Consider the following 19,251-nt stretch of genomic DNA (forward strand, 5'->3'; position numbering starts at 1 on the left):
CAAATATTTCAAATGAGTAAGTAATGAATAAAATGTCATTTAAAATATGAGATATCTAGACGAGTATTTAGTATTATAAGAGACCGTATAATAATAAAATATATTTTTTTTTATCTTACTCCGTTTTTAACGAAACTTAGGTTAAAATGTAGATAAAAATGAGCTTGTCCTAGTGGCATATTCATCGTTTTATAAAACTTTACAGTTTGAAAGTTATACGAGAAAAACGAGTGAAGCAGCTGAATTAAGATATATAAGCAAGCAAGCACGACAATGAATCCACATCACTCAAAAGATGGTTTGAGGTGCTTTCTTGCTTCCTTATAAATAGAAGTCTCAGTTGTTATTTAGAGATCAGCTTTTAGCATGAACACTCTAGTATAAAGAGAATCCCGAGCATATGATACCCCGTTGGGTGTTGTTAGTAGTCGTTTTTGGAGCAGGAGTAGGGAAACTCTATATCAATGTGCTGTAGACAGTTTTCAGGTATGTCCTCGTTTAAGTTTATGTTTATTATTTATTTTTAGTAGTTAATATTAGTATTATTAGTAGTAGTAATGTATTATTAGTAGTAGTGTTAGTATTACTTTTAGGTACTAGGGATTATTGTCGGGGCGGGTATTGGGTAGCCTAGCCTTAGTTAGGCATGGACTGATCATCTATACTTAAATAAGATATCGTTAACCAATATCCAACCATGATAATAACTAGTTAGGTATACCGTTACCTAACTTAGGCGTAAATTGTGTCAGGACCCTGAGGTAGTATCAGATTATACGAGCAATTATTATCAATTGTTACGCAACTAGCAAGAGGTGAGTTTTATGAATGTTTTCCAAACGTGAACATGTTTGTCCTAAACTGTAATAATATGGCATGACTGTTGTACGCATGTATATAACTTGAGCATGACATACACTTGATATTTGTGGTCCCTTATACGTGTCGCTACCGCGGGATTTGTTGGTACTACACCCGTGGTGTAATGGGCATTAACTGTATGGTTATGTAAGTTATGTGGTAACGTTGAATTACGATGACATGAACGGGTACAAATCATAATTAATTGATGTGATTTATAACCTGTGTATATTTATGAACTCACAATAATAACTAATAATAACTTAAGTGTTTTAACCATGTATCACAGGTAATGCAAGACGTTGACCACATACAAAATGCACATTCAATGATTCCAAGACACCTTCAAAGCTCAATAATAATAAATACATTAAAAACCATTTAATAAGTATTTAGCAATTATTAAACTTAATTGAGCATAGAATAGAAATATCATAAGCCATAAGGAGATATTTTATTTTGTATTGAGAAGACATTCCTCTTTCAATTTTGACTTTCGAACAGGGCAGGTGGCATCATCACCGACTCCTCCATTCAAAAACCTAGAGAGAGAAACAGCGACGGAGACACTTCTCAAGGTTTCTCTTTATACCCTTTTTGATCCTTTTTTTGCAGGTTTTTTAGATGCTACTTTTGTTGGGAAATTGTTTCTGTTTACTCGATTTCTAGCTAGTTTTAGGTTAAAGATCGGTTTTCTTAATTGCATGTTTATGTTTTAATCCGTTAATAATAATTAATTCCATCTGGGTGGTTCTTAGATCTTGGAATTCTAAATAAAAATTTGATTTATATTTTATTTTTTAAGTAATGGTTAAGAATTTGAGATTGAGGTTTTGGCATTAGAATTATTATCCCCTGTTTGATATGTTTGTTAAGTTTGAATTTGATGTTTTTTTTTATGATAATAATCATCATCAAGAATTGTTTTTGTTCATAGTATAATTAAAGCATAATGTGTGCAGAAAGTTTAATAATTTTACAGTGGGATTCTTCATCAACAAATGTCAAACTTCAACAAGCCAAGAAGTCAGCCAAGGCCTCCAAGATCCTATGCTTTAGGAGGTAAAGTTACACTTTCATTCACCACTCTCATTAAACCAAAACAATTAGATCTTTACAGTTGTTTGCATAGTTGCCAATAGCAAATAGCGTAGCGTATAGGTCGAAGGTCGCTACAGGGTATGTAGCTATAAATAGTGGCATTTCTGTTATTTTTTTTTTTATTTTTTAAATATAAATAGCGATTAGATATGGCCATAATAAAATTGCTGGATTTTAGGTTTTTGTTAAATATACATGTAAAATAGCGTATATACCAGGGTATTTTGATATAATATACATATAATTTAAAGAGTTAATTACATATTTAGTCCTTGTGGTTTACACAAAATAACATACTTAGATACTAATAGTTTAAAATCACCATCTTGGGTATTAACTTTTCATTTTGTAACGTTTGGAGGTATTAACTTCTAGGGTATTAACATACTTAGTCCCTGTGGTTTGCACAAAATAACATACTTAGGTACTAATAAAATGTGATTTTAAACCTACAAATAACGTTAATACCTCTAAACGTTACAAAATGAAAAGTTAATACCCTAAAATATGATTTTAAACTATTAGTACCTAAGTATGTTACTTTGTGCAAACCACAGGGACTAACTATGTAATTAACTCTAATTCAAAAAAAAATTCTAGTGTATCGCTATGCACCTTATTGCTATGTAGCATGTAGGTACCTTATCGCTATTTGTCACTATTCGCCATTAACAACTATGGTTGTTTGATGATTTTAGTTTCTTATCGCAAAACTTTAACTTCAAAGTTTACAGTGTTTAAAGCTATTTCTTTGTGTTTGGGTTTCTAGGTGTGGATCATACAGAGCCAATCAAGAAAAAGAGCTTTGTAAGAAAGATTGTTTTCGCTTTCAGTCTTGTAGCATTGTGCATTTTTATGCTCAAACAATCCCCTACTTTCAACAGCCCTAGCCCCGTAAGTAAACAAACCCTTTCGATTCAGTTATATATGTTTTAAATAATTTATTCTTAATTTTTCATATTGTTGTTACGTTCTATGAAGTTTTCACGACACGAACCAGGGGTTACTCATGTTTTGGTAACCGGAGGTGCTGGATATATCGGTTCTCACGCTACATTACGCCTTCTTAAAGACTCCTATCGCGTAACCATAGTGGTATGTCCGTTTTTTTAAACTTTCAATAATCTTTTACTAATGTTCAACTCTTATACAAACTGAATTTGTATAATTGTTACAGGATAATCTATCGCGTGGAAACATAGGTGCCGTTAAAGTTCTTCAAGACTTGTTTCCCGAACCTGGGAGACTTCAATTCATTTATGCCGATTTGGGAGACGCAAAAGCCGTATCCTACGAAACATAAATATTTATTTTCTTGAAAATCGCACATGCAATTGTTTGTTCCTTGATATAATATATTTCAGGTAAACAAAATCTTTTCTGAAAACGCATTCGATGCAGTGATGCATTTTGCAGCGGTTGCGTATGTTGGAGAAAGTACCCTTGATCCACTAAAGTAAGTAGACCCTTTAATCATTTTGAGTAAATTGTCATTTTCGTTTCTAAGGTTTGGCCATTTTTGCGACTTTCATCCAAAAGTTTGTTTTTCCGTATCTGAGTCCTCGTGGTTACAAAATCTTGTCAGTTTCGTCCCTGAGGGCCAAACCTCGAGGGACGAAAGTCGCAATAAATTGCCAACACTCAGGGACGAAAATGACAAGATTTTGAAACCATGATGACCCAGATGCGAAAAAACAAACCTTTGGATGAAAGTCGTAAAAGTGGCCAAACCTCAGGGCCAAAAACGACAATTTTTCTTAATCATTTTCATGTTTATTTTCTTGATTATATTTTATAACTATGCCTTTTTTTTTTGTGTAATTATGCAGGTATTATCACAATATTACATCAAATACGCTGGTAGTATTGGAGGCTATGGCGACACATAACGTTAATACTCTGATTTATTCTAGCACATGTGCTACTTACGGAGAGCCTGAAAAGATGCCGATTACAGAAGAAACTCCTCAGGTTCCATGGGCGTATATGTAATTTTACCATTTTTAGGTGCAACCCATGTATCGTGCTTAATGTTTATTTTATATGTTGTGTGTTATAGCACCCGATTAATCCCTACGGTAAAGCCAAAAAGATGTCAGAAGATATCATTCAGGATTTCCATAAAAACTCCGACATGGCCGTCATGATTTTAAGGTTAGCAAATAACAAGTTTTAAGTTTTAACAATGTGTAAGTGTACTGTGTACTTATCCGGGTCAATAACAAGTTTGACTTTTTACTTTTTTGATTCCAGATACTTCAATGTGATTGGCTCAGATCCAGATGGAAGATTAGGTGAAGCACCGAGGCCCGAATTACGTGAACATGGAAGAATATCGGGTGCGTGCTTTGATGCAGCCCGTGGGATTACCAAGGGGCTAAAGGTAATTATCTTTTTATTGTGGTAATTATCTATCTTTGAAAATAGATTTTGTTCGTATTTAACTAAGAAAAATCTGATGTTGATTATGTGGTTGAGGTTCGAGGAACAGACTATAAAACGTCAGATGGGACTTGCATACGGGACTATATCGATGTTACCGATTTAGTTGATGCTCATGTAAAAGCACTCGAAAATGCCAAACCCGGGAACGTTGGAATTTATAATGTGGGTACAGGAAAAGGTAATTTTCTTGTTTAATATTAGTGGTGTCAAATTGAGCGGGTCGGGTCAGGTTGGATGGATGGATCGGGTAAGAGGTCAAAATGGGTTCAGGTCAAAACTGTTAGTGTTTTGTATGTTTCTAAATGCGGCCAATAGGGTTGACACAAAAGTTTTGACTTTTTGTTTTGCATTTAAGTCCCTGAGGTTTGGCCAGTTTTGCGACTTTTGTCCAAAGGTTTGTTTTTCCGCGTCTGGATCCTAAAGGTTTGAAATCTTGCCATTTTCACCCGGCTCGTTAGCTCCATCCATTTCTCTCCGTTAAGTCAGGGGTATTTCCATCGTTTTTGTTAACTTAAAGGGTAATTCGGTCTTTTTTAGGGGTATTAGGTCTTTTTACATAAAGTGAAAAAGACCGAATTGCCCTTTAAGTTAACAAAAAAAGACAGAAATACTCTGACTTAACGAATAAAAAATGGATGGAGTTAACGAGCCGGATGAAAATTGCAAGATTTCAAACCTTTTGGATCCAGATGCGGAAAAATAAACCTTTAAACGAAAGTCGCAAATCTGGCCAAACCTCAGGGACAAAAATGACATTTTACTCTAATTTAGTTTTAAATAAATCGTGAACTGAACTTATCCATTTATTTTTCTAACAATTTTATTACTTTGTTTTGATAGGTAGATCAGTTAAAGAATTTGTGGAAGCCTGTAAGAAGGCAACAGGGGTCTCAATTAAAGTAGAATATCTGCCACGTAGACCCGGTGACTATGCTGAGGTGTTCAGTGACCCGTCAAAGATACGCCGAGAACTTAAGTGGTCAGCGCGGTTCACTGATCTAGAAAAGAGTTTGCGGGTCGCATGGAAATGGCAGAAATCGCATCATAATGGATACGAGCCCACGAAAGCTTCATTTTAACGGTTAATATGGAATTTTGCTGAAGAATATGGATTGAAGATGGTGGAAAATTGAAGATTTAATTGATTTTGGGCCGGTTTGATAATCAGGTTTATTATGAGAATAGGGGTTGAGGTTTAGGGTATTATATATGATTATTTCCCACATTTGGGTGGGGTTGTTTGTACCGATCGGTTTACATGTAACAGCAAACTGGTTATTAAAGAGATCTGAGAAATAATGCCTTATATTGTATGTGTATATTAATGAAAAGAAAGATTAACAGCGGCCTTATGATAAATGCCAGTAGCTGCTAAAATACGCCATGCTCGATGAAGCAGAAGCGATGCGTTACGGCGGTGTAGCAGAACCAGGGAGGGCAGTCGACGATTGCTACTATTGTTGCGATAAGCAGTGACTTCTACAAATTGCGATATCCGTTGTAATACGAAGAGAAACAGGTGTGATAAGCAGTGACTTTTTATAAATTATACTAATATTTAAATTAATTTTATACCCTCAGCTTTATAATTTAATTTAACTCATTAGCTTATTATAAGGCCAATGTGGCAATTGTGCAAGAAAAGGGGTTATGGGGGGTTACCTCTTCAATTATGCATATATGTGTATGTATATATGTGTGTGAGAACAAAACAAATGGTGGCGCCACTAAAATTTTCGCAGGGGAAGCAAGTTGGAGGGGTATAACGCCCCTCGGGGCAGTGTTTGCAGGCGTCATACGGTGCTATATCACCTTCCAATACAGAGGGTCTAAGTATTAAAATTAGTTTGATGAATAGAAAGATTAACAGTGACCTTATTATAAAATACGTGATAGTCACAGTATTGAAGACCCACTAATATCTAAATGCATTTTTTCTCGAATTTAATTATTATCTATTGTTTTATCACTTAAATTTTCCTTATAAAATTATATTTATTTACAAAATTGATAATAATTGATATTTACATGTTTTCGAATACTTGCAACTATTGCTTCGCCTCTAGGTAAAATAAACAAAACAATATTCAAAGTTCTGGGATATGAAACATTTGTTAATTGATTTTTTACGCGTCACAAACCCAAACAAAACCGACCATATTCAAAGTTCTGGGGTATGAAACATTACAACTTTTGTTAATTGATTTTTTACGCGTAACAAACCCAAAAAAACAATCGACCAAAGAAGATTACAACGTTTGTTAATCGATTTTTTTACGTGTAACAAACCCAAACAAAACCGACCGAATAACCATCACATCACATGGGAAAATGCGAAAAAAATCGTTGCCCACCACGAAAAACGGGTTTACCTTAACTCTATTTTCTCATTTATTCAATTTAATTCCAAATTATTTGAACAATTAGAATTGTAAAATCAACAAATTTAGTCTGTTAAAACTTGATCTTATTTCATGGATTAGGATCAAATACAAATGATCCTAATTGTAAAAAGTGTAAGTGACAAGTGTCCAATAACCTAAAAAAACCCACTACACAAAAAAACCCCACTACAAAAAAAAAAAAAAAAAAAAAAAAAAAAAAAAAAAAACCTTAAACATCCACCACCACCAAAAACCTGAAACCCCCCCCCCAAAAAAAAAAAAATTTTTTTTTTTTTCCGAGGGGGTGGGGGTTTAGGTTTTTGGTGGTGATGTAGTAGGTTTAGTTTTAGGTTATTGGACACTTGTCACTCTATAAATCCTTCTTACACTTCTTACAATTAGAAGCCTTTGTAGAATAACTTGACCCCTTATTTCATAATTTCAAAGGTGTAAAAACATTAAGAACTATTGTTTGATTCTCCTATGGTTTCAATCTAAATTGTAACTCATTTTCTCAATCGAAACATTAAAGGCAACACATGAGAGAATCCAAACAAAGGCATAACAAACACCATAACATAATGCAATTCAAGCACAACTAATCATATCCACCTTCAGCCTCCAAAATTTCACACTTGTCCCACAACTAATCATTACCCAACCAAGACTAAAGAACACGGAAAGCATAACTCTCAAAACGCGTAGCAAAACCAAAGTTTTCCATTCACCTTTTTCGCTTCGAAGAACTTGCACCAGCACCACCAGCACCACCACGACCACCGCCACCTCTTCCTCTACCTGCAGGGGCCCGCTTCGTGCCCGTAGCCTTAGACTCCATTTGTAGTTGAATTCCTACACAACCACAAAAGTTAATACAATATGCAAAGTATATTCAAAGAGTTGCTACCCAAATAAACAAAAAAAAATGTTACATGTACGTAGATAATAAACAATTACCTTTCGAACTGAGACTCTCAATATCCACTTTTGGCTTTTCCTCGTCACCATCACCTGTACTTTCTAATATTAGTCACAAATCTAGGGGTGCAAATGAGCCGAGCTGCTCGAGATCGGCTCGAGAAAAAGCTCGAAACAAGCCGAGCTTTATCGAGCCCGAGCCGAGCATGAGCCTAAAATAAAGCTCGTTATTTATCGAGCCCGAGTTCAAGCCTGACATGTGAAGCTCATCAGGCTCGTCAAGCGACGAGCCGCTTGACGAGCCTTGGTGTAATATTAGTTTATAAATATTTAATACATTTATCCCTTATTTAAAGTTGACTAGTAAATGAGCTGAGCTGAGCTTATTTAAACTTGTTTACGAGTCGAGCCTCAACCTAAAAATAAGCTTGTTTAGTAAACGGCCCAAGCCCGAGCTTTACTTGTCGAGCTCACGAGCCTATTGTTTATATTATTTTTATTTAATAGTTAATAGAAAATAAACGTACCGAGCTCGAGCATGAGAAACTACCAAGAGCCAAGATCGAGCTTCGAAAACAAGGCTCAAACCGAGCCAAGCTCGAGCTCTCATAAGTTAATTGAGCTCGAGGTCGAACTCGGGCTCGGCTTGTTTGCACCCTTAATAAATCGTAAAATATGTACAATAAAAAAGAATTAAAATAATAAGAAAATTTATATACCCAGATCCTCTGCATCCGAGTTGTTTTCATCATTCTGTGCAACATCAGCATCCGCCACCACACCATCATCTATCGGTTCCAGCATGGCGGCAACCCGTTTCTTCGGAGCCTTTTTAATACCTGGAAGTGTGATTAAATCTGCTGAACGAATCACACGCGACTTACTTCCTTTGTTATATGCCTTTGTTAGCGCGGCTTTTACAGCTGGCGGAACACCATCAAGTGGATTTGGGCGCCCCTAACAATAACATAGTAATTAAATTTATAGCTGCATCTGGTTGTTATCATGACCTGATAGTAGTCATACCTGAAATTTCGACATGGCCATTAGTGACTCAAAGTCCTCCTGGCTTATAGAGTACTCATCCATAAACTCAACCACCTTTTCAACAGCTTCATCCTAACAATATTATAAGAATAACAATATTAATAAAAGAATTTTAGTTTAAAAATAACTCTTTTAGCACAAGTAGAAATAATTGTACAAACCTTTGTGAGCGTCTTTAGTGGATCCGTCATGTGTTTAAGGAGAAGGGAGAGATATTCAAGACACAAGGTTCTCCTACAACAGTTGAACCAATATAATCAATAAATTTATTAATATATAATATATATTAAAACACATCATAAAAACACTGTAGCGGCCACAGTTTTTTTTAAGTTTCAAATTAACCCTAAACTATATAAATAATATACACCTTTAACCCAATAGTTTATACCCTCTTATAACTTGCATTCGTTAGTTTCTTTACAGAAACTAAATACGTGATATTTTGAAAACGAACTGCCCCGGTGGCCGGTATTACACTGTAAATAGTATACGCCTTTAACCAGATAGTTTTATTTTCCTCTTACAACTTTTATTCGTTAATTTCTTCATTAAAAAACTACACACGCGATTTTTTTTTTTTTTTTTTTTGAAAATGGACCGACCCAGTATTACGCTGTAAATAATATATGCCTTTATATGCCTTTAACCCAATAATTTTATTTCCCAATTAATAACTTCCGTTCGTTAAAATTTTACAAAAACTAACATGTGATGTAATTTCATTTGAAACGGACCGACCTGGTAGCCACCGAAAAAAAAGTTGCATTTCTTTTACAAAAACTAAATACATTTCCTTTTAAATTTTGCTAAAAATCGGATCGCAGTCCACCACAATAATACATAATATTAAAACACAACTTCCTAGTCAGCAAGCCTAACAATCACAACCGGCGTGTCAGGTTGCAACACCATGTCACCATTTTTTTCTTCTATTTGTTACATTTTATTTCGTTTTTGGGTTTTTTACACATTTATATTTGCGACTTCATACTGGTCTTTACCGTCTGGTTCTTACGCGGATTCTCCGCCACAACGCACAGTGGGGAAATCCTAGTTATAATAAAAATATGAGCTTTTAACGCAGTTACAAGAAGAGTAAAGTTACCTGCCCAAATTGAACTGTAGGGACGATAGCAGATGAACATGCACATCGTCGAGTAGCCTGTAATTCTTTCCCATCGTAGAGTTCTTTCCTAACCAACCGCCAAATCTGTTAAAGTTCCTTTCACCCTACACAAATATAAAAAAAAACGTCACTATATAAATATGTAAAAAAAACGGAGATTTTGAGCACCGGTATAAGCATGCATTTGTCACCTGTTCTAATGTTTCGCGGCTTCCATGCAGCAGAGCAGCCCTTTCATATAACAAACAAAAAAAGATTAATAATTTGCAAATAGTTACATTTTATTCCAAAGGTGTATTTTTTATTTTTTAACAAATAACAAATATAAAACTTTTTGCATTACTTACGGGATTATACTAGATTGTAAAGTACTACTTGGAAAAAGCTGCCACTTTTGGTATCTTCTTATTTGTACATTAATTATATCCGCGTTCGCAATAGAATCAGCCGCACGTGCGATTAAATTCATCCTTTGGACTCCATTTTCGTCTTTCTTAACCGAACTTGGCCTGTAATTGATGTAGTTTTCCTGCAGAAATTCAATAAACATGAGAATACTATAAAATTATAAAATAGAATATTTTACAATTATACAGATTGTTACAAAAAGTGTTACAAAAATACCTGTATGATAAGAGGTACTAAATCTGGATCACTTGTGCTAAGATCGAAACGTTCATCCATCCGCAGGTTACCACCATTGTAATCAAACAGTCTACATAAACATATACAAATTAGTATAAAACTATAAATAATGTTTCGTACAGAAGATGACGCGTATCGGTTCATACTTTTGAACTGCTGTAAAAGGAGACATATCTTCATCTTTAGAACTGTTAAGAAGTCGCTGTCTTATGTCATCGTATTTAATTTCTCTCATCGATAGACTCATATATTGCAACTGGTTCAACGCCATACGCATATCTCCATTAACTCTAGAAGCAAGTTCCTCAAGTGCAACCTTAAAGAAAATAAATAAATTAATAAAAAATATAAAAAAATTAAACATTATAACTGATTAAATTTTGCAAAACGAGTACCTCGTTTACTTGAAGGCCTTCTGTCTTTGCAACTTGTGCCAATCTCTTTGCCATCTGTCATCACAAAAATCAAAATTTTATTTTTTATGTCGGAAATTATTTAAAATATATGGTATGCAAAGAAGGATATCCCGAAACCTGTTGTTTTGTTGGTTTGTGGAAGCTGAGGAGTAAACAGTAATTCACAAGACTTTTTAACTTCTGACTATATCGGTCATTGCATATACAAATAATCGGGATTTTCGACGTTTTGATACTTAAGATAAGATCTGCTACACCACCCCTGTCTCCGGCAGACATACCGTCAACTTCATCCATAATCAGCACTGCCTTTGGATGCTTTGAGCTGCGTGCAATTAAACAAATGCATATAATTAATTATACACAAATATATATATATATATATATATATATATATAGGGAAAGGTTAACATACAAAAGTCCTTATCCTACTTCACGTACGCGACGCGCTCAACCATCAGATCTGGGCAATAATCACGCATGGGAGCCCTAATAACGCATGGGAGCAGTTTTTGGGTGATAATCACGCATGGGAGGTGATAATCACGCATGGAGGTGATAATCACGCACGTTATAATGGTGAAAAAAATAATTACGCACGTTATAAATTCTGTCGCGTATGTTAATGTAGGTTAAGCCATTTTGTACATTATACTTTCTCTATATATATATATATTTATTATGTTTTAATAATAAATAGTTAAATACTCACCTATTCATGTCGGCATTCAAAGATTGATTACTGACAAGTTCTTTTATAGAATTAGCCGTGCTACTACCGATTCCTTTTTCTATTTTCGAATCAGCCTTTCCGCGACTGTCACTAGCGTTAACCTAAAAAACGTTTGTTATATCACTGTGACACAAAAAGTCATACAAACAACATATTTACGGCAAAAACACACCTCAATGGTCTGGAAACCGAGCATTTTACTAACTAACTTTGCAGATGTAGTCTTCCCTATGCCAGGTGTACCACTTAATAAAATTGCCTTTTTTGCCCCTGAGTCGTTCGGCTTTTTACCCTTTCCCTTACTAGCACCGCTCAGAAAATTCGCATCCCAGTTTTTCAGCCAATCATGAAGCTGCTTCACCTGACGTATTATAAAAAAAAATATTGATAATTATTTATTGTTAACAAGTACAAAAATTTGAAAACCACAAAGAAAACAAGATACCAGTGACTGATTCCCTATAATATCAGTTAGAACTTTCGGTTTGTATTTCTCTGTCCACGGCAGTGAATCGGTTGGTTTACGAACTTCATCCTCTAAAGAAAATTGTCAATACGCTTTAGATTTATATATGATAATATAATCATAAACTAAAATTAAAGTTATATAAGCAATTAAACATACTCTTTTTTACTGCTTTTTGAGGACTTGGTTTCGGTACAGAAGCGGTTATTTTGTCCACTTGTTTCTCCGTTTCTTCTTTAACGATGACCGGTTTCTTCGTTTCTTCTTTAACGGTGACCGGTTTCTTCGTTTCTTCTTTCTTGGTGACTTTTGAGCGATTTGATGCACGAATCATGTCAAAAAGTCCGTCCTCGGTAAGAAACTTTGTGCTTTATAACAATTAAACAAAGTTAATATATAAAAATGGAAAATAAATCAAGAGAAAACAAATGTAGATGCAATATAAATATAACAAACCCGAGCTTTTTTGCAGTTTCTGATTTCCGTCCCCCAATATCTTCATCGCATAAGAGATACGTCTTTTAAAAATAAAAAGAAAATGTCAGTCACACCATGATAGGAGTATAATTAAGTAATAAAGTAATATGTTATATAAAAAAGTTAAATGGGTGGTGCAAATAACCGTTTTCTTGCTGACGGATCCGGTAACACGGCCTCCATGTCGTTTAATCAGATCCTCAGCTTCTTCTCTTTCCAGACTAGACTCATGGTATTACAAAACATACTATTATTATTTATTAATTATTAATTTAACTAGTGACAAAATTGACCAAACAAATAAAATATACCTGTCGAGTGTTCCACTGATGACAAAAGTCAAACCAGATAAACATTCAGGAGAACCTTCCGGAACTTCCTTTTCTCCTTTGTGAGGAGGATCTTTCCGTTCACCGAACGGCATAAATCCACCACGTCCACCACCTCTTCCACCTGCCGCCGCCGAACCACCCCTTCCACCACGACCACGGCCACCAGACTTGACCTCTTTAGCATCCTCGTCATCACCATCACCGCCCTCGTCATCCTCCAACTTTTTCCCTCTGCCGCCAGCCGCCCCTCCCCTTCTACCGCGACCTCTTCCGCTGGATTTAGAAATTACTGGAGTGTCGTCATCGCTTTCTTCTTTCATACTTGGACTGGGAACGCCTTTACCGGAACCGCTTTTCAGTTTCTTACTGGGAGTCGTTTCGGCTGAGCTTTTTCCGGTTTTGGGTAAAACAAAATCATCATCGTCGTCGTCGTCATTCACTTTGTGCAGCTTCTTTGCAGGTGACGGTTGTGCATTAGAAGATGACTTCTCCACCTTTCGTTTTGATGTGGGTCCAGATGCTTCTTTTGCATCTTCTTGATTTTGTTTTTCGGAAGCAAAATATTTACTAGTTTTACGTCTCCCTGAACTTTCTTGACCTCCTTGTACCTGATCAACAACAAACATATTAAAAAAAATATATTTCAACTTAATATGTATATTTCTTGTCGCAAAATAAACTTTTTATGCCACTTACTGATTTCACAGGTGAAGACGAGGATGTGTCTTTGGCAGTTGATGTTTTCCCTGGTATCGCGAGTGCTGGTTTTGCAGGTTTTGGTGCATTTCCGTTATCTTTCTCTTTTTCTTTGTCTTTGTCTTTGTCGTGTTGTTTCATGAACCACTTTCTAATATCCCCTTGCTGTGGGAACACAAGTTTCATATAAATAAAAGTAACATTCCCTAACTAAACAACCTAACTAAACAAACTAAAATTTGCAAAAAAAAATAAGTAGCGTATAGCGTGTTATGCCACCAGTTTACATTACCAACTTACCACCAACATTTCCAATTTACGGCGTTACCAAGAAAATCTTTAGACTAAAAAACTTAGGTTATGTAACAAACTTGTATGTTGAGATCTTTAAAAAGAACTACGTTTTGTAAAGCAAGTGAAATCAACAACATTCAACATATATATAACAATACATTAAAGCAGGTAAGTTAGTAATAATTTCTAACTTACCATAGTTCAATATCCAAAAGACAGAAGCCTGCAATCTTCTCAACAGGTTAAACTAATGAACTGAAAGTTACAAACAATAAAAAAATAAAAAAAAAAAAAAAAGATTGTCAGTAACAAGCTTTTACAGGTGCAAGAACATAAAAAACAGGCATTATATGAGAACATTAAACAAGATTCAACAGCTTTAAAACTTTATAGATAGAAACTGCTAAAACCCTAAATCACACCCTTCTAAAACCCTAAGTGTAAAATTGTAACAAAATCGCTACAAATCTCAACCAAAGGTAGAATTAACAACAAATCATGAATTAAAAATGCATAAGGGTTCACTAACAGTGACGCATTATAGATTCTTGAAGCAACATCGAAAGAAAATATAAAAAAATCATGAAATTTGAAGAAAACTGGAACCTGTTAACACCGGTATAAACCCTAAATAAGAAGCATGGGGTTGTTAAGGAAAACCTAAATTGAGTTAACAGATGTGAAATTGAAGAATAATAACAATAATACGCACAAAGAATTCGAAAAGAAGTTTGATAAGGTGGGTTTACGTGGCAACGGATTCGTGTCTTACATTTGGAAATCAGAAGATGAATTTCTAGCGTTGTTTTGAGCCTGGTGTTTTTGTTGTTAGGGTTGAAGCTTCGAAGACACGCTTGACCCGTTTGTTTGATCGTGTGGGCGCTAGGCTATTCGGGTTAGTACGTATCATGGGACTGGAATCGAACCTAAACTCGTGGTTAAATCAACACTCAAGACGAATATTTGGGTATGGAATCTGATTATCCGAAAACATTATGCCCATAACCAGAAACATCTTCTTGAAAAATTTTTAACTTTTTAGTTGAACTAGGATTGTAGTTAGGGCTGTAAACGAACCGAACGAACACGAACAAGGCTATGTTCGTGTTCGTTCGTTAAGGAAATTTGATGTTCGTGAACTGTTCGCGAACACATGACGAACAGAAGTTTGTGTTCGTGTTCGTTCGTTAAAGAATTTTGGTTGTTCGCGAACAGTTCGTGAACACTAACCACGAACGCAAATGAACAAAAATGAACTTTAATTTTGAAAATTAAAAAGGCAGCGTTAATCTTAAACATTGTACACAACGAAAGTAGTTAAATATAACAATTTAAAGATTGAAGGGATGAATAATATTGGGTTTAATCGATTAGAGATAAGCAAGGAGCGTGTTATCAAAAGAGGGAGAGAGCCAGAGAGAGGAAATAATACATATGGGGAAAGTAAAAAAATTAGTAAAACATTAAAAACTTTTAGAAAAATAAACATAAAAATTGAACACGAACAGACATAAGCGAACAAACACGAACGAACATAAACGAACATATTACCGAACGTTCACGAACACAGTCGAACGAACGAGACCTTTGTTCGTGTTCGTTCGTTAAGCTTATCGAACGAAATTTTTTGTCCGTGTTAGTTCGTTAAGCTTATCGAACGAACATAAACGAACTTCCCGCTGAACGGTTCACGAACTGTTCGCTGAACGTTCGGTTCGTTTACAGCCCTAATTGTAGTCATCGCACGTTGCAAATGAAAGTTTACGTTAAATGACGAAAAAAGTTTATTTATCTTCTCTTAGTTTACGTATAGATAATTTTCCGTTAACCTTAGTTTAGTAACGTTTTTTTCTTCGGGTAGTTTCATTAGACCCCCCGTAGTGGGGCGTTTTTTTGAAAAAAAATTCAAAAAAAAAAAAAAACGCCGAAACACGCCCCCCACCCATTACATGTAGGCGTTTTCGGGCGTTTTTTTTGAAAAAAATTCCGTTGGCGTTTTTAAAAAAACGCTGAATTGTGTATTGGGACGAGAGGTGACCGTTGCCAAGCGGTCATTTCTTTAATATTTTTTTTAAATCTAATATTTACCCACTATATATATACTACCCACTTTTTCTTATTTTTTTATAAAAAAAACTCACACTTTCTCTACTACTTCTATATTTTACACAAACATGCATCCATTCCGACCCCCATTTGGTGTCCCCTCAAGACCCATGAACCCGAACACAACCCAACCGCAACACCCGTTTAACCTTCAAGACATGGACCCAACCGCAACACCCGTTTAACCTTCAAGAGATGCAAGAGGCGAGGCAAATGGGAAATGACATTGAGTTTTTGTCCAAACCGATCGACCACCTCCAAGGCGACGCGTTGATTCTTGCGCAAATGCATCGCCAAAAAATTCGGGATAAATATGGACTCTAGATCATCTTCTTTTTTTAACTTTATTTTTTTCGGTTTTTTTATATTCTGTTTTTTTTTTCGGTTTTTTTTATTTCAAGTAGTGTAATTTTTTTCTAAATTAGTGATTAATTTTATGTTTTAAATTAAAAAAAAAATAATTGTGAAATGATTGCATGGGCGTTATTGGCCATTATTCCAACTACGGCACTTTTGCAATAACCCCCAATAATGCCCCCATGCTGACTGGACTGACACGTGTCACAAAACGCCCCATGATGGGGGCATTATTGAGCTAACCACTACACATGGTCTTATATGAATATCAGATTATCTTTAGGAGTATCTATTTTTAGTAACGTTTTATTTTTCCAGGTAGTTTCAATATGTGAATATCAACTTGGAGTTTTTAACAAGGGCTAGAGATAAAGGAAGCGGTAGAAATACATGGAGCAGTGAGACCGGGGCAGTGCGGTAGGAAAAAGTGGGTTCGTCGAAAATGGTCAGCACCCCATCTCTACCTCTCTAACATCGAGTTTTTAATAGGGGTTGAAGATAGAGATGCAATATAAATATGTGGATCAGTGGGGCCGGGCAGTACTAAGGTCCAGACCATAACGGCGAGACTAGAGCACTAAATGTCATGACAAAGACACATCATGAACGACAAACCCTTGGTGTATGCACATATGGTTAAAAACATTCACATAGAGTTTATTGATATGATCGTGTTGTGTTTGGTGTGGTATTCTGCAACATGTGTCGTAAAGAGCATTAATAACATGAAAGCATAAAGAATGTTTCAATCTTTAAATAGTACATCCTTCGCGGCTCCGCCCTCGTATTGGATAAGGCATTTACATTTCATTTACTTCTCTTTATATCTTCATTCAGTTATAAGGTAAATTACTAACTCGAATGTTAGAGGTTGATCATATGGAGAGTGCATCTCATTGTCGTTAGACTAATGGTTTATTTTGTGAAGGTCACAAGAAGTTGTTCTAAACCCTGACGATCATTCCTTACTGAGCTTCTTCTCAGAGGGTGTAAAATCTCGTAGAAACATTTGGCATCATTCGCAAGACCTACAATACTTGGTTTCCCTCCAAACACCGAGATTCATAGTTGACGATTGAAAAAAAGATAATGAGTTAATGACCACACCGTTTTTAGGTGATGTTTCAAACACACATATGAACTTATTTGACTCCATTGTGCTGGTAAATGTGATTGATCCCTAAGTTGGGGAACTGCAACATCACATAACTAAAACCTACTACAGTCAACAAACACAAAAGTAACATTAAAGACAAAATCAATCTTTTTTCCCACTGATTTGGTAATATTATTTAGAGTAAACTGCCATTTTGGTCCCTGTGGTTTGGGCAGTTTTGCCATTTTAGTCCAAATCTCAAACTTTTTACATCTGGGTCCCTGTGGTTTGCATTTTGTTGCCATTTTGGTTCAAAAGTGAAATTTGACCAGAATCCCCAAACTAAACCCCTGTTTTGTCCTTACCCTCAGGGGTATTTTGGTCATTTTAGAATTATTATAACTAAATATTAATTAAATCTTTTTCTATTTATGATTAAACATAAATAATGTGATTTGCCTCTCTCCTCTCTCTTTCTCTCTCTCTTTCATCCTCGACCCAGATGCAACACAAATTCAAGTAACCTTGCATAAATCATAGCACCACCAGATTCAAGTAACAAAAACCAATCCAAAACAGATTCAAGTAAACCTTGCATAAATCATAGCAGATGCAGATTCAAGTAACCTTGCAAAACAGATTCAAGTAACCACCAGATTCAAGTAACAAAAACCAATCCAAAAACACAAGATAAATTACCTAATGTAACTTGAATCCAATTCGATTTCTGAACAAAATCAACAAACGACACGTCATCACCATCTCTCCAAGCACCACCACCTGCCACCACCACCACCCCCCTCTCGCCGCCAAGCACCACCACCGGCCACCACCCTCTCGCACCCCCTGCAACCACCGCCCCTCTCTCTCCCCCTCTCTCTCTCTTACATCACAACACCATCCGGTGACCAACATTCCACTGTTGGAGATCTGTGTCGTCGTAGTTCCTCCTTGGTGCTAGGTCTGATTTGGGTGTGGGTGTGTGGTTATCGGAGAACCACCACCTCTTTTACCTGCTCCGTCGGTTCTCTCTCTCTCTCTCTCTCTCCCTCTCTCTCCTCCCCTGATTTCGTTACCGCCCCCATCTACCACCACCGCCCCCAGAAACCATCATCATCAACCATCAAACACCACCACCCCACTCCACTGACCACCATCCGGTAACCTGCAACATCTCCGACGACCACCACCTCCATCTTCCTCTATCGGACCTCCATCTTCCTGATTGTCGTCGTCTGATTTTTTTTCGACTGAAGTTAATTTTAGGGTTTTGATGTAATCGGGATAGAGGGTATTTATATTATGTGGGTTTTGTAATAAATAAATTGCTTTAATAAAAAATAAATGACCAAATTACCCCTGTAGATAAAGACAAAAAGGGGGCCTTAAAACAGTAAAAAATGAGAGATTTTGAGTTTTGGACTAAAATGGCAACAAAATGTAAACCACAGGGACCCAGATGTAAAAAGTTTGAGATTTAGACTAAAATGACAAAACTGCCTAAACCACATGGACCAAAATGACAGTTTATTCTATTATTTATAATAAATTGTTTATATGACAAATCCAAGCAATACAAAGTACATATAACAAAGCTGATCACTTCAAATCAAGACGATATTTAATTAAAACGACAGTGGACCACAACCTGAGCTAAGTTTCTATTATTACTAAAGTGGAGACCTATTGTTACACAATAAAAATTAGACTCGGGTGAAATATAGTATACATGTATCCTCTAATTTAAC

The 19,251-nt window shown here is 35.8% G+C and overlaps 2 protein-coding genes across 6 annotated transcripts; one reads left to right on the plus strand and one right to left on the minus strand.

Moving 5' to 3' along the window:
• The first annotated feature begins 1,284 nt into the window (after nucleotides 1–1,284).
• LOC110918468 (UDP-arabinose 4-epimerase 1) lies at nucleotides 1,285–5,726 on the plus strand. 2 transcript variants are annotated; one of them, XR_002581341.2, is made up of 11 exons: nucleotides 1,285–1,439; nucleotides 1,824–1,923; nucleotides 2,732–2,856; nucleotides 2,944–3,057; nucleotides 3,140–3,247; nucleotides 3,327–3,418; nucleotides 3,792–3,933; nucleotides 4,022–4,116; nucleotides 4,216–4,345; nucleotides 4,454–4,585; nucleotides 5,248–5,373. XR_002581341.2 is itself a non-coding variant. In XM_022162779.2 (11 exons), the coding sequence occupies exons 2-11, from the start codon at nucleotides 1,863–1,865 to the stop codon at nucleotides 5,484–5,486; spliced, it is 1,251 nt and encodes a 416-aa protein (XP_022018471.1). In that variant the 5' UTR covers nucleotides 1,286–1,439; nucleotides 1,824–1,862; the 3' UTR covers nucleotides 5,487–5,726. The 2 variants fall into 2 exon arrangements, 1 of the variants encoding a protein (XP_022018471.1); XM_022162779.2 differs by having other exon boundaries at nucleotides 1,286–1,439; nucleotides 4,441–4,585; nucleotides 5,248–5,726.
• Nucleotides 5,727–7,336: 1,610 nt separating this feature from the next.
• LOC110918467 (replication factor C subunit 1) lies at nucleotides 7,337–14,936 on the minus strand. 4 transcript variants are annotated; one of them, XM_022162775.2, is made up of 22 exons: nucleotides 14,717–14,936; nucleotides 14,140–14,199; nucleotides 13,651–13,815; nucleotides 12,934–13,562; nucleotides 12,768–12,843; nucleotides 12,602–12,663; nucleotides 12,305–12,513; nucleotides 12,125–12,216; nucleotides 11,852–12,040; nucleotides 11,659–11,780; nucleotides 11,064–11,271; nucleotides 10,926–10,979; nucleotides 10,677–10,846; nucleotides 10,510–10,600; nucleotides 10,233–10,414; nucleotides 10,077–10,116; nucleotides 9,865–9,989; nucleotides 8,918–8,990; nucleotides 8,736–8,828; nucleotides 8,429–8,666; nucleotides 7,749–7,802; nucleotides 7,337–7,643 (listed from the first exon to the last, which is right to left on the minus strand). In XM_022162775.2, exons 2-22 carry the CDS (start codon nucleotides 14,140–14,142, stop codon nucleotides 7,516–7,518), a joined length of 3,003 nt encoding a protein of 1,000 aa, XP_022018467.1. In that variant the 5' UTR covers nucleotides 14,143–14,199; nucleotides 14,717–14,936; the 3' UTR covers nucleotides 7,337–7,515. The 4 variants fall into 4 exon arrangements, with proteins under 4 accessions (XP_022018467.1, XP_022018470.1, XP_022018468.1 ...); XM_022162778.2 differs by having other exon boundaries at nucleotides 14,694–14,935; XM_022162776.2 differs by having other exon boundaries at nucleotides 14,657–14,935.
• Between the last annotated feature and the right edge of the window lie 4,315 nt (nucleotides 14,937–19,251).

Source organism: Helianthus annuus, chromosome 16, assembly GCF_002127325.2.
Source record: "Helianthus annuus cultivar XRQ/B chromosome 16, HanXRQr2.0-SUNRISE, whole genome shotgun sequence".
Taxonomy (NCBI): Eukaryota; Viridiplantae; Streptophyta; class Magnoliopsida; order Asterales; family Asteraceae; genus Helianthus; species Helianthus annuus.

What these genes read in the sequence shown, in the direction of transcription:
- LOC110918468 (XM_022162779.2), top strand. Translation starts at nt 1,863, where the DNA reads ATGTCAAACTTCAACAAGCCAAGAAGTCAGCCAAGGCCTCCAAGATCC. An exon ending in CTTTCAACAGCCCTAGCCCC is followed by an intron (nt 2,857 to 2,943) that starts GTAAGTAAACAA and finishes CGTTCTATGAAG; the next exon opens with TTTTCACGACACGAACCAGG. An exon ending in AGTACCCTTGATCCACTAAA is followed by an intron (nt 3,419 to 3,791) that starts GTAAGTAGACCC and finishes GTAATTATGCAG; the next exon opens with GTATTATCACAATATTACAT.
- LOC110918467 (XM_022162775.2), bottom strand. An exon ending in ACAAACCAACAAAACAACAG is followed by an intron (nt 10,980 to 11,063) that starts GTTTCGGGATAT and finishes TTGTGATGACAG; the next exon opens with ATGGCAAAGAGATTGGCACA. An exon ending in CTCGGATGCAGAGGATCTGG is followed by an intron (nt 7,803 to 8,428) that starts GTATATAAATTT and finishes TAGAAAGTACAG; the next exon opens with GTGATGGTGACGAGGAAAAG.